General features: G+C 41.3%; 1 protein-coding gene across 1 annotated transcript; it reads right to left on the bottom strand.

Annotated features, from left to right (window-relative positions):
• Positions 1 to 14,335: 14,335 nt before the first annotated feature.
• On the bottom strand, positions 14,336 to 14,668 carry LOC139479382 (uncharacterized). Its single transcript, XM_071262235.1, has one exon. It carries the CDS (start codon positions 14,666 to 14,668, stop codon positions 14,336 to 14,338), a length of 333 nt encoding a protein of 110 aa, XP_071118336.1.
• Between the last annotated feature and the right edge of the window lie 704 nt (positions 14,669 to 15,372).

The following is a 15,372-nucleotide window of genomic DNA, read 5'->3' on the forward strand; positions in this document are numbered from 1 at the left end:
AGATTCCGGGGTAAAATAGGTCTTCAGCCCCATGCTTGCCATAACAGGCGACTTTGCTTGTCGTAAAAGGCGACTACCGGGATCGGGTGGTCAGGGTCGCTGACTTGGTTGATGCATGTCATCGATCCCAATTGCGTAGAATAGGTCTTCAGCAACCCATGCTTGCCGTAAAAACCGACTATGCTTGTCGTAAAAGGCGACTAACGGGATCGGGTGGTCAGGCTCGCTGACTTGGTTGATGCATGTCATCGATTCCAATCGCATGGATCGATGTTCATGATATGAATCACTGGATTGTCTGGTCCCGACTCGATTATTTTACAGACCGCAGTCATATGGCTGGCTGGTATATTGCTGAGTGCGGCGTTAAACAACAAACCAACCAACCAACCAACTACAAGGGGCGGTTCGGAAAGGCCCATTGCATTTGCTTCCCGCACACTGAAGAATGCTGAGAGTGTGGAAGCTTTGAGGATTAGTTTTGGTGTAAAACGGTTTCACCAGTACTTTTATGGCAGACATTTCACATTAATCACAGATCATCGCCTGCTGACTGTTTTGTTTGGAGCTGGAAGATCGGTGCCTACACTTGTGGCTGCTCGAATGCAGAGATGGGCATGCATCCTACGTGCATATGATTATGAGATTGAGTATAAGGCATCAGAGAAGCATGCAAATGCTGATGTGTTATCCAGACTTCCACTTTTCAATTTTACCAGGGAGCAGAAAGAATCACCAGATGACGTTGAGATGTTTTCCAACCGACAGTTTGAGCAACTACCAGTTACTACTGCTGATGTTAGAAACGAACAAGACGTGATCATCTACTGTCTCAAGTGTGCACACTGGTGATGAATGGATGGACAAGAGAGCATGGGGAAGATTTCATGATGAAAGCGTATCACAGTCGAAGGTTTGAACTCACTGCATATGGGCTGAGTGATGTGGGAATGAGAGTAGTAATTCCCTCTAAACTGAGACAGACTGAATTACACACAGGACATTTTGGAGTTGTGAAAATGAAATCTGTAGCAAGAAGTTATATTTGGTGGCCTGGGATAGACGGTTAAATAGAGGGAATTGCCAAGACATGTTCAACATGCCAGATCACTCACAACAATCCACAGTTAGCCCCGGTACACCCGTGGGCTTGGCCGTCACGTCCATGGACCCGTATTCATCTTGACTTTGCAGGGCCATTTATGGGTCACATGTTTCTGTTAATTGTTGATGCATTTTCAAAATGGCCAGAAATTGTAGTAATGAATTCTACAACATCTAATGCTACAGTGAAGGAAGTACGAAAGCTGTGTGCACAGTTCGGTTTGCCACATCAAGTGGTTACAGAGTCGACTCCCCATTGCACTACCCGTGAAGCTCCAGCAAAGTTGATTCTGGGTCGAGAATTAAGGACAAAGTTAGACTTGCTGACACCAGACATTCAGTCTGCTATGTCATCTAAGTTGGCAGGTCAAATGAGTGATCCAGCTGAGACTAGACAACTGCAAGTAAACCAGGAGGTGTGGGTGCGTGATTATCGTGCACATGACAAATGGATACCCGGGCAAGTTTTGACGAAATATGGAGTTGATGTTGGCGACAGGAGTTGTCGACGCCATATTGATCAACTTCGAGGTAGAATTGCTACAGACATTGTTGAAGGTGACAAACTTTCGACCAAGAGTGGGATGGTGTCAGAAAATACTTATGAGACAAAGATGCCAGATGCAATAATTGTACCATCTGGCGAGACAGACACTAATGCATGTGGTGATGATTCGGGTAGAACATTGAATGTTGGTAGTCAGGTGTGTGTGTCGCCCCTAGCAGTTACCATGGTTACGAAACGAGCCGTTAGGCGATCAACTAGGACAGTAACAGCTCCTGACAGACTTAATCAGTAATGCCATAGGTCATAAACCAAATGTGTGATTAAGTTACTTACTGTGTTAAACAAGGGATTCGTTTTTTGTAACTCAGTGGGTCAGTGTTAAAAATTGTAATGTTGTAATTGTTCTTTTTCTTGGTACATCAGAGGGGTGTTAGATTTTCTTTTCAAGGGTGAGAAATGTTGTGTTAGGTTTATTTACATAGTGTGAGCGCCAATGTGCACGCGCCACCACGTCATACGTCACATGCCCCAGCATTTGGAGTGACGTCGTGGCTATATACCTGTGGTCAGTTACGAATAAATCTTCGTTCAGTCCAGACGTCTTGTTGCTTGATGTTCCTCCCAGTCTAGGTGTGGGTCGTAGAAGTACCTGAGCATGTTGTGCAGTCTTACAAACGAACTTACGAACCCGCAGATAGCATTGATCTGCGTAGTGTATGGGATATATAATAGAGTAAGAGCCTAGCCGATTTCAAAAATTTAATCTGATAAGGATCTACCTCTGATAACAACACACAGGTTGCAAAACATACAAAACTTGAACACAAATGAAACAATGACTTGATGATTGATAATTATAACATACCTAATATGAACAAGATTGTCCGTGAGGATATGTACATGTAACAATACAGGACAAGGTTGTCTATTGTCACACACAAACATCGGGAGGCACTTGTTGAAGAATCTTGACGTAGGTCGACTTGATCTTGAATGGTGGTAGCATGATTGGAAGTTGACGTACTCACATGATTACATGCATATTGCTGGGTCTGGATGTCGTTGTCGATTATTGTCACAATTGCTGGTTTAGGCTGCTGACTTGTTGCTTACGATCGTGTAGGCCGGGCTGCTGTCTGTCGTCTTCTTCGTTTGTCCGTAAAGATGGCGCTTTGCTAGGGTAGGGGGATCGTGCGTGAGTCACAGCAAACTCACGCTACCCGGATATGGCTCCACCATCTGTCCCAAGAGCGTACCTTTACCCGCTGATGGTAGCTCAATGTGATGACGGACGACAAAACTCAGGGGTGGCGTTTAAGACGACAGCAGCCTTGTTTATTAATGATGGGTTGAAATAGGTCGAAAACGTAGTAATCACGTAACGAATCGAACACCGGGACCGAGTGGCAAATGTTCCCGGGTGCGGGACCCACTCTGTCACTTACGCTAAGTCGAGAAGTCGGACGTGGACTGATAGGTGGTGAGACGGTGGCCGTAGCCGACGCAACGACTAGCTGTACAGTCCGCCCGCTTCTGTCGATGATCTACTTAGTACTTACTTACTTACTTTGGAGATTTAACTTGCGCTTTCCGACTGATGCGTATTTCGCACACGGGCCCGGCCAGGCCATTTAATGTGTTTCCGAAAGGGGCGAAAGTGGTGTGTGCAACCCAAGAGGGGGCTTTAGGGGTTGTTTATATAGAATTTGGGAATTTTGAGATTTTGAATAGATGCCGATGGGGTTGGGGGAGCTGGGTATGGTGGATGTTTGTTTGTTTATGTGATTTTGATTTGGTAGATTATTTTGTTTTTAGATGCGTTTTATTAGTTCCGTTTTGATTAAGAATACGCCTAAGGCCTTGAAGTTTTCTAGTTTATTTTGTGGGTTTAGTATTGCTTCTAGAGTGAGAGCCTTGTTAGATTAAAGGTGGTTTGTAATGCGGTTCGATGTGTTAGGTAGTGTGTGCAGTGGATGAGTGTTCTGGGGTTTCTAGTTGTTTGCAGTGTGGGCAGTTACCCGTAGTGTGTGGTTTTTTTTGGTTTTTTAGGTGGTTATTTAGGTTGGTGTGTCCTGTTTGGAGTTTAGTGATGGAGAATTTTTGGTTTGGTTAGTAGTTTCCTGAGTACTTTTTTGATTTGGCTATTTGAGTTTAGATATAGGTTATGCCATTTTTTGGTGATTTTTTTGCTTGTAACTTTTAATTTCTGATTTTGAGATGGGTAAGTTTATGCTTATTTCTGGGATTTTGAGGGATAGTTTAGCTGCTTTATCGGCGTTTTCATTACCGTACATTCCTACGTGGGCGGGGATCCATAAGAATGTTATTTGTTTGCCTGCCTTAGGTAGGTCTTTGGAGCTTTTAAGTATTTGATTTATTAATTTAGGTCGGTTTTTTGGTATTTGTGTTTTGAAGGGCTTGCAGTGTAATTAGGGAGTCGGTAAGTATTAGGATTTATTTTGTGATTTATTTTTGGATTCTTGATTATGGAGGGCTGAGGCCATTCCCATTAGTTATGATGATCTGGGCCCGTCTCCTGGTTTTGTAGGCAGAGGAATTGCGTAACGAGGTGCAAGGTCAGTACATACGTGACATCCGGCGACGTAAGGAGGTGTTGATTGACATTTATAGATAGCGCTTGGCATTAAGGGTCCCCGGAGGGGGTTTATGATCAGATTCAGACTATCATTAAACACAAACTATGTGTATATATAATTACTAACATGCCCCATGGAAGTGAAATGTGCAGAATCGGTTTACATATGTCACCGTCCAGTGACGGAAACGATGACCGCTAGTCATGAGACGTTTAAGGACAGAGTCGGGACGGCGTCAGATAGTTGCGTCATTGGCGTCACACCACAAACTCTGGGCCAGCTCTCTTCGGCTTAGGGGAGGTTGGGTAGCCTAGTGGTTAAAGCGTTCGCTCGTCACGCCGAAGACCCGGGTTCGATTCCCGACATGGGTACAATTTGTTAAGCCCATGTCTGGTGTCCCCCTCCGTGATATTGCTAGAATATTGCTAATAGGGGCGTAAAACCATACTCACTCACTCTTCGGCCCACCATCAGAAACCGTATCTACAGCAACCCCAGAGGATGTCAGGCACTTCTTCGAGACAACGGATGTCTCACTCGGTATTAACATTCATCATTTGTGTAACATAGTAGCTGAACATGTAAAATTATTTTCCATTCCATTCATGCGATCCTTTAATTTTTCAGTGAGTAAAATGGGTACATGTAATTGTCTCAGAACTGACGCTGAGGCAAACAATACGTGTATTACACAATTGCGGTCCATGTACGTGTCGTTTGTCCCTGAAGGATAAAGGTGATTTGAAAACCATTGAGACAGCAAACAGCTAAAAAGACGGAAAACGAATCATTTGTCTCAATTCCATGACAGGCAAATATTTAAGTACATATTGCCACACAAAACCTTGGCAAATACACGAATCATTCTGTCTCTACCCATTAAGTTGTCTTTTACTTTACCTCTATCGTGTATTTACTGGATAAGCGATATAACTAGTTATGTAAACGCACGGAAGCAATTTATCATAACATACATGTACACACGTATTCACAATCAGGATAGTTTTCTTCAATTTACTAACATGTAGGCCTCTTACAATGAAAAAAGTAATTGTTTTGATAGAAAAGCTCATAAGAATTCGTATATCCCCTCTCCATGTCCTGAACGAAATTACATTCCTGACGAAAATACAGGAGATAGTTCTGTACGTGTTGAATAATAACACAGGTCCCTAAAATGGAGTGGTTTCAAATACAGTTGTAAGTATGATAATTGCGATATTTAATATTACCTCAAAGACAAATACATAATACAATTTTGGTTTTTGATATATGTGATGCATCAAAGGTGGTCAGGCTCAGTGACTTGGTTGATGCATGTCATCGATCCCAATTGTGCATGTGCATGACGTCAACCACTGGATTGTCTGGTCCAGACTCGATTAAACAACAAACCAACAATAATGCGTCAAGAATGATGTCATGATCATTTCAAAATGACTAATACAGTGCATGAATGATTGACATCATGAGCAATTGGGACACGATGACATGCATCAACCAAGTCAGCGAGCCTGACCAATCGATCCCGTTAGTCGCCTCTAACGACAAGCATAGTCACCATTTACGACAAAACATGGGTTACTGAAGACCTATTCTACCCCGGATCTTCACGGATCTGCTGCAGCTAGTGGTTGGTTGGTTTGATGTTTAACGCCGCACTCAGCAATATTCCAGCTATATGACTGCGGTCTGTAAATAATCGAGTCTGGACCAGAAAATCCAGTGATTAGTATCATGAGCATCGATCCACGCAATTGGGATCGACAGACCATGGGGACACACCAGCGACACATTAGTGCGGACACCGTGCGGCTACGATTGACGAACAGACACCTCCACTGTCACAGGCCACACCGAGGACCAAGTCTGACACCACGTCATCGCCGGGACCGTCTTCAGTGGGCAACACAGCACCAGCATTGGCGCCACCAGCAGTCCTCTTCTCAGACGAGAGCCGTTACTGTATCTCAACAGCAGATGGCACACAGAGAGACAGACGAGATTCAAAAACGGCTGAATGACGTCCGACAAAGGCCAGCAACTGCAGCTGAACAGCGTCAGGCGTTCCTCAGAGTGTGGGCTCAAGTGACTATGGCCTTCATCAACCGCCTCATCCATTCCATGTATCGACGTTGCACGGCAATCATCAATACACATGGCGGAAACACGAGATACTGGCTTATGATGTCATTTTCTCAGAAACTAGTGTTGTGTTTCACTTTAAGAACATTTTTGACACTTTAATTTCAACCTTGATGATCAGTTTTGCCAAGTTTTATCTTTTTAACATGTCTCAAAATATGTTTACAGTGTTTGGACAAATAAGGTTTCTCTTCCATCTATCCATGGTGACGTGTTTTTTTGCAGTTCAGTATATTGTCATTTGTCATTCGGGTAAAATGATTTTTGTCTGAGAATGTAAATTAAATTTAAAGCATTGCAATTGATTCCTTTCTTTGCAAATTTCAAATTTAGGAACATCCGTTTTTTTTCATATTTAATCAACCCGTGAAGATCCGGGGTAGAATAGGTCTTCAGCAACCAATGCTTGTCGAAAAAAGGCGACTAGCGGGATCGGGTGGTCAGGCTCGTTGACTTGGTTCTTCAGTTAATGTCTTAGCCTTCATTTCGAGATAAATATCAATAAATATCATGAGATGTCAAATGCTTCAGATAACTGGAATACGTAAAAGTTGTTGTGGAATGTCTCCTCTATAGGTGAATGTGAATAATGTTGATGGTTATTTATCAAAATTGAAAGCTTGTCATTGGCGTAAATTTAGATGCTGCAGACCCGTGAAGATTCCGGGGTAGAATAAGTCTTCAGCAACCCGTAAAAGGTGACTATGCTTGTCGTAAAAGGCGACTAACGGGATCGGGTGGTCAGGCAATTGCGTGGATCGATGCTCATGATATCAGTCACTGGACTGTCTGGTCAAGACGATTAATTTACACACCGCCGTCATATAGCTGGAACATTGCTTTTTGCGGCGTAAAACAACAAACCAAACCAACCAATCTTTTGGTATGACGCGGGCGGGGATCGATCCAGCTCCACAACTAGACCACGGAGGCAGTCTTTTGTTTTGGCCAAACGTTTCAGGTAATATCCAAACTACTGCTTGAACACCCACACACCACCACAATTTGCTGGACGTATCGACACTGAATATATTATTGTTACTTTGTGCAATCCCAATGTTTGTTGAAGGAGGGATAACAAATCTTTCAAATCAGTGGTATCATTTGGCCTTTAATCGTCCTTACTTGTGACCCTTGCATCGGCGGAATCTTTTGGATCCCGGAAACAGTCTGTAATAAGACATTAATAACTATCCTTCTTAGATAGAGAGACACGGTTAACATAGCTCTGTAGAAACAAAATACCTAATCGAGTGTCATTTAGACGTGCACGACCTCATAAGAGCATTATGTATGTCAGTTTGGAAACGGCGAATTGGGACTTCTCACGCAAGCCACCCGTCAAAATCTACGATCGCCCTGATGACGGCTACTCGCCCAGCACAGTGTGGACAAGTAGTTACGATACAGATGAGTGGCTCCTCTACTTGTGATCTGCAATGTTCCTGTTGTAGGATTGACTTCATATGAACTGTGTGAACTTGGATTTAACTTGATCCAGTATTAAAAAAATAGGTGAGTATTGTATCGTTTTTTCGGCTTTCAATATCAATTGGCAAATATCCACTTTCTTAAATTCACCTTTTCCAGCTTGTTCACTTTATGTGGCAGTTTTGAATTAAATCCTGGCCCCAGGAATGACAGTGATGTATCTTAAAAGAGACACGAAGAACTGATTTCTGGCATAAACAGTTTTCGTGGGATATGATGGAGCTAAAAGCAGATACTCGGGAACTGAACATGAAGGTCAGTCAAATACAAACAAGTTTGGAAGATCTCAAATCGCAGCAAGAAATACTCCAGCTAGATATTGATCATATGGATGAACGATTAGAAATAGTTGAAACCTGTACTGAAACTATAGATCATGCTGGTGTAGATGAAATCAACGAGAGATTTAGCCAGCTTGAAAATGATATTGATAAACAAGAACAATACAGTAGACGGCATAATGGTATCTATGGCTTGCCTGAAAACTGTGATGAAACTTGACAAGTATGTAAACAGTTTGTTTGTGATACATTGAACCATTGTGCTGAAGGAATCGAGGGCCCTATCTCGCCCCAGGCACTAGCTGCAGCAGATCCGTGAAGATCCGGGGTAGAATAGGTCTTCGGCAACCCATGTTTTGTCGTAAATGGTGACTATGCTTGTCGTAAGAGGCGACTAACGGGATCGGGTGGTCAGGCTCTCTGACTTGGTTGATGCATGTCATCGTGTCCCAATTGTTTGTGATGTCAAGCACTGGATTGTCTGGTCCAGACTCGATTATTTTACAGACCTCCGTCATATAGCTGGGATATTGCTGAGTGCGGCGTTAAACAAACACACGCTAGCTGCAGGACATAGGCTAGGTATTGTGCGACCCAGCAAGACACCACGCCCTATGACTGCTAAGATGTACCGTATTGATTATAAGGTATGGGCTACAGGGATAGTAAATGATCTGACAAAACGACAGAGGAGCACACTGTCCGACTTGAAGGAACAGGGGAAATTAGGCTACTGTAAGATTGGAAAGCTCATCATCTCTGATCGCAAGTTCAAGCCTCAACGCCAGCTAAGAAACACCGATCAAGGCAGTTACTACACGGAAACAGACGAACACACAACTACCTCTACAATAGCAGACGACGCTGCACCACATCACAGCAGGGATCGTAGCAATAGTCGAACGTCAGGCCTGCCAAGCTGATAACTCCGACAGATATCAGATGGGGATGTGGCCGTGTCCAGTATTCATTAACTGATAATTAGTGTCTGAACAACGTCAATCTTCTCTTCTGGAATATTAGTGGTTTATCTACAAAAACATGTCATACAGACTTCATGAATTTTCTCCATACATTTGATATATTTGGAATAACAGAAACTTGGGCAGATAACATTGATAATGACATTTTCAGCGATTACATTTGATATTGTGTTAATGCAATTAGGACAGCCAAGCATGGGCGATTATCTGGAGGTATGGTTCTTTGTGAGAAGAAAACACTGAACGGCCTTGTCAAATGCACTCACGTAGGGGAAGATGCGGTTTTCTTGGTGTGTCTGTTCTTAATCTAGAGAAAGATGTATTATTGATATGTTCGTACGTGAATCTCGAAGGATCAACCTGGTACAAAAATAAGCAGGTTAAAGTGGCATTCACATGCCCCAAGCAACATTGCTCGATGTCCTGCAGATTACTGGCCATGTTATTGTGATACGTGGCGGCGATTTCAACGCACGGACATGGACTTGTGTGGACTCGTAGGAAGACAATATAGCATCACGATTGGACATCGATTATTATTACTTTTTTATCTGACAACCTGAACCTTCGTTGGTTTTCATGTGATAAATCAACTAATACACTTGGACATCATCTTCTTCTGTATCAGTGCAAGTTGGACGTCAAACAACGAGGTCTATTCAAGTAAAAGCTCCCGTCTACTGAGTTTCAAGACATTTTACAACGATTTTGCGACACGGCTGTCAGTGATATAGATAATGCAATATGTTTGTTGAGTGATTGTGTTTGCGCAGCTGCTGAGTCAATGAAGGAAAAAGTAAATATCAAATGTACATGGAATGACTGTAAAATATGGCTTGTCAAGAAAATGCAATTTCTATAGACGTGAATATGGTATTTAGAAAGCATAAAGATAGCGTTTCCTTCAGCCGTTATATAAGAGAAAGAAACGCTTACACTAATGTCTTTCGGGAGAAGAAAAGAAGGTAGAATGATTCTATTCGTGATAAACGTTAGCCAACATAAATAATTCAAAAGAGATTTTTGGGAACTGCACGAGATATGACTGGAATTAATGTACACAGTCCAAATATAACTATTGATGATTGGTATAATCATTTTGACAATACTTTTCACAAATCTTCAGCACCCCATGCTTGACGTAAGAGACGACTATGTCATAGATCCCAATTTCGTGGGTCGATGCTCAGGATGTCAATTCCGGATTGTCTGGTCCAGACTCGATTATTTACAGACCGACGTCATATAACTGGAATATTGCTGAGCGCGACGTTAAACAACAAACAAACAAACACAAATCAAATGGTAATGCTGATGATATTATCCATGATAACACTGATATCGATATCCATGTTGATGATGCAGATATCAGTATTTTAGATATACCAAGCTGAAACATATCAATGTATGATGGAGTTAGGATAATTCAAATCTGCTGGATCGGATGATATTATTGCCGAATTCTTTAATGGCGTCCATGACTTGTCATTACCATACCTTGAACTCATTTTCAATATACTGTTTGATTAGGCGTTCTTTCCCCATTCTTGGAGCACGGGCATAGTTATACCTTCACATGAGAAAGGTGGTAGACCTTATAACTACAGAGGAATTATGCTATTGAGTGTTTTTAACAATTTAAACACACCTATATTAAACAAGCGATTGGCACTTTGGTCGGAGGCATATGATAAGAATATCGAAATCGCCAGCAGGATTCCGAAAGGGTTACAGCACCACAGAGATTTTATCATTTTGCGCTCCATTAAACAGAGGTAATTGTAAAAATAAACGCGGCAAGCTCTATGCGGCTTTTGTGGATTTTACTAAGGCACTCGATTTAGTTAATTTAATTATTGCTTTTTAAAGGAAATTGAATTGCTTCATAAGTTTTGATTATTATGTTTTGTAAATAAATAAATGCATTTCATAATTGGTTGAATTAATCAATAACTGAGATTGTTAGTGGCTATATCCTCGAGGGGGGTTAAAGTAATGTAAAATTATTGTCCCCCTTAGAGGGTATGTAAGACCACGTCTTTCAAGGTATATTTATTTCTTCCACGTTTTTAATAGTAGTATATGTGTTATTTTACTGATTGGCTAAATTTGTCACTCATCGTCAACAACTGAAGGGATGATGTAAATCCGACTGGGGTCCATGCAGGTAGCAAAAGTACTGTAAGTCCCCATGGTCCCCAGCGCGGTGATCAACCTTCGGTTGGTGGCGATCTATAGCCTGTTTTTATAATATGTTGTTAAATGATTAGTTAGTTATCTAGTTTTACTTGTTCTCAAACTAGTTTTACGAAATTCTGTGATGTTCTAGTTATTGTACTGCTCTTTTGTCAGCAGAATTTTATACAGTTTAATATATATTGTTCATATCAAATTTTGTTTCGTCACGATATGGCTGAAATATTGCCGATGTGACGTTAAACTTTAACTCACTCACTAATTGACATTAACTATGGTATGTTCTAAAATGTAGAGAGTGTCTTCCAAAATGTTACGTGAAATCATGTCAGAAATAACTATATATTGTCAGACCCTTTTTAATGTCCACTAGGCCTAAGACAAGGATGCGTTTAAAACCCACAATTGTTCTCAATGTATATCATTGAACTTGCTGGTTAAATAGAATCTCCATGTGGGTCCGGTGTCCAGCTTCATTGAGATAGCATTCAGTTATTTCTGCTTTTGTTTGCTGACGATGTGGCACTTATTTTATACACAATTCAATTCAGAAACAGATTGATACTTTGGATAGTTTCCGTTCTGATTACAATTTGCCTATTAATTTAGATAAAACCAAAATACTTGTTTTTAAGAAAGGTGGCATTTCGTCAAGATCTGAAAAATGGTTTTATCTTGACACGCAAATAGAATGTTGTAAATTATATTCGTACCTTGGAATATAATTTTCTAAATCTTTGTCGTGGAATACGCATGTTGCAAATAACGTGAAACGTAACAAGGAGAAAAGGCTATGTGTGGTTTATTTAAGACATAATGAGCAATCCAACCATATGAGACATATATTTCGCAAATTTTGATAGAAAAATGTGTCATATTTTGTTGTTTGGTTCAGAACTTTGCGGATTTGATAGTTGTAAAGAAACTGATGTGATTTATTTACATAATGCAAGCGTTTGTTACGCGTAAAATTATCAACTCCAAGTCATATGGTGAGGGGAGCATGCGGCAGATATCCCTTACATACAGATCAACTAGATATCTAAGACTAAGCACTTGCTCTTCTCCAATGGCTTTGGTTATATTTTGGAACACCAATCTGTCGGTAACATTCTTACATTTATTTCAGAATTTACATTTCGATTAATGTCTTCCGACGAAAAAACTGTCATGACGCCCCCCAATTGAAAAACGTATAGTTATTCTTTTTTATGAAACGTTATTGGTGTAGAAATGTATCTAAATGTAATTGGTATCTCTTATCAAAATTAGAGATAGTTCCCACCAGTAAAGAAGTGTTTGTTTGTTTGTTTGTTTGTTTGTTGCTTAACGGCTCCCTCAGCGATATTCTAGCTATACGATGGCGGTCTGTAAAATAATCCAGTCTTGACCAGACAGTCCAGTGATTGACATCATAAGCATCGATCCACGCAATTGGGATCGATGACATGTATCAACCAAGTCAGCGAGCCTGACCACCCGATCCAGTTAGTCGCCTTTTACGACAAGCATAGTCGCCTTTTACGGCAAGCATACATTGTAGGTTGCTGAAGGCCTATTCTATCCCAGAATCAGTAAAGAATTGAAACCGGACGATATTGCAAACAACCAAGATGTGAGAGAGTATGTTTACTGTGCAACGAATTGTATAAAGAAGATGAGAACCATTTTATCCTTGTTTGTGCCACAATGTATCAATCCACCAGGAACGGTTACATACCAGCAAAATTCTGTGTCAATCCTTCTGTAAATTAATTTAATGTGCTCATATTTTAAAGAATCTTGCAATGTATGTTTATAAGTCTACGGAACTAAGAAGAGCTGTAATAGATCAAAATAGAACTAACGCTCTACCTTCTTACGTGATATGGGCCGCTGGCCTACAAACCTTGGTGAATAAAGCCGAATTTAAAGACACAGACTTAATACATTGCGGTTGGTAGTTCGTTGATTGTAATACAATGAACATACCCGTACCATCACCAGTAAATGGATTCAATTTCAATTTCTTTATTCAGTATAAAGGCAACAGGCCCATGTACAATTAATATTGACATATAGAATATACATATTGGTGCAACATTGAACAAGTATTACAAATAGGATGAACGTAATACAATAGCCTCTTTAATACATTTACAGCATTGAAGTAAACTACCGGGCAAAAGAAAGTTTTCACCGACTTCACTTGACCAAAAACCAAAAACAAAAGCATATGTGAGATTTATGATGATTAATTTATAAACAGAAATCCTTTTCCATGAAATAGAATGAAAATGAATTGTAATGCCGATATTGCATTCTCTGCAATACACAAAGAAAGAGTCAAGGGGTCCAAATTAAAATTTACACAAATCAGAGTTCATTGAAAAAGTGCATTAAGAGTCCATTAATGACATAGTAGTCAGGTAACACGTCATCAATAGCGAGTGTGACTACCCTGGGCAGCCATGCATGCCAACGGACGCCTCCTCATTGACGTCGTCAGTCGGCGGATAACGTCAACAGGAATCCTGTTCAATAAGTTCAATAGAGTCTGTTCAAGTTCCTGTCGGTTCGCTGGAGGCGGTACATGTTGTCTCAGCTGACGATCAAGATGATCCCAGGAATGTTCAATGTGGTTCATGTCTGGAGAACAAGGTGGCCAGGGCAATACGTTGACGTTAACGTTGCTCAGGTAGTCTTGAGCAATTCGGGCGGTGTGAGGCCTTGCGTTGTCTTGTTGCAAAATTAATCCTCTTGGCTAATGTTGAATAAGGGCACCACAACAGGTCTCAACACTTCATCCCTGTATCGCCGAGCATTCAGGTTTCCTTGGATGATAACCAGCTGTGTTGTAATCTGGACACAAATGCCACCCCATACCATGACGCCTCCACCTCCAAACGGGTGAACTTCTCTAATGCAGTTTGGCGCTAGTGGAAAAACTCGAACTCTGCCATTGTTCCTGAACAGACAGAACCGACTTTCATCTGTAAAGAGCACTCTAGCCCAGTCACGTCGCTGCCACCGACGTACAGTTCGTGCCCATTACAGTCTGCGTTGACGGTGTAGACGGGTCAAGGCCATTCCACGGAAGGGTCGGTAGGCTCGTGTACCAGCCGTATAAAGTCGTCGAAGGACTGTTCGTCTGCTGATGACATGCCCTAGTGCTGTTGCCGCCGTTGACGTCGCGGTCACACATCTGTTTCGGAGGTGAGTCTGCCGGATGTTGTGGTCTTCGTCCGGTGTTGTCACTCTCGGTCTTCCCGATCTTGGCCGGTCTTGAGTCTGTCCTGTCTGTTGGTAGCGGATTAGCAACTTGCTGATGGTGGTCTGAGAGCAGTTGAAGGTTCTGTCTATATGACGTCGAGTAGCCCCCATATTGGCCATACCGATCGCTCTGTCTCGTTGCGCTTGTGTAAGTCTTGGCATATTCTTGGTGGTTTTTTTTGCTTACTGAATGCCTGCCCTGTCCAACGTCGGTATTTATGCCACAATCACGCACGTGCATTTGGACCAATGTCTCAAAATCACGTTTTGGACGTTTTCAACAATGCATGATTTAGAAAGCTGCGTTCGAAAATCTGCGTTGTGGTTGTGGTCATGTTGCATTTGGGCGAATGTTTTCTGCAGGGGTTCAAACCTGTACCAACTATTTTGGTTTTTATACAGTCAACTATTCTTAAAGTGAAAACTTTCTTTTGCCCGGTAGTTTAGTTCTTTACAAGTGATTTTTAAAATATACGGTTCAATAACAAATGCTGTTTGAGTGACGAATAAAATTCTAAATGTATATAACCATTAACTTGTGAATGCCGTGTTTGTATATAACAATCTTTAACTCTTTGTGAAAACTCACATATCAATAAATCAGGGTGACCAACAGATTACATGTTAGTAGCCCCTGTAACTCTTCCTACTTGATCTAAATCTATATATCATATTATAACATTGTCTAGGATATCTTTCATTTGACATAGTGGTTAGTTTACACCAATATTTCAAACAATGTACATAAGTCTCACAATACAATTTATAACGTCCACATTCACCCCAAATAGCAACATTTGTACTAGATTTCCCGA

This window comes from Haliotis cracherodii, unplaced genomic scaffold (assembly GCF_022045235.1).
Source record: "Haliotis cracherodii isolate W230 unplaced genomic scaffold, xgHalCrac1.p SCAF_4, whole genome shotgun sequence".
NCBI classification, from domain to species: Eukaryota; Metazoa; Mollusca; class Gastropoda; order Lepetellida; family Haliotidae; genus Haliotis; species Haliotis cracherodii.

Excerpts from the sequence above, each read along its gene's own strand:
- LOC139479382 (XM_071262235.1), bottom strand. The coding sequence starts at position 14,668 with ATGGGGGCTACTCGACGTCATATAGACAGAACCTTCAACTGCTCTCAG.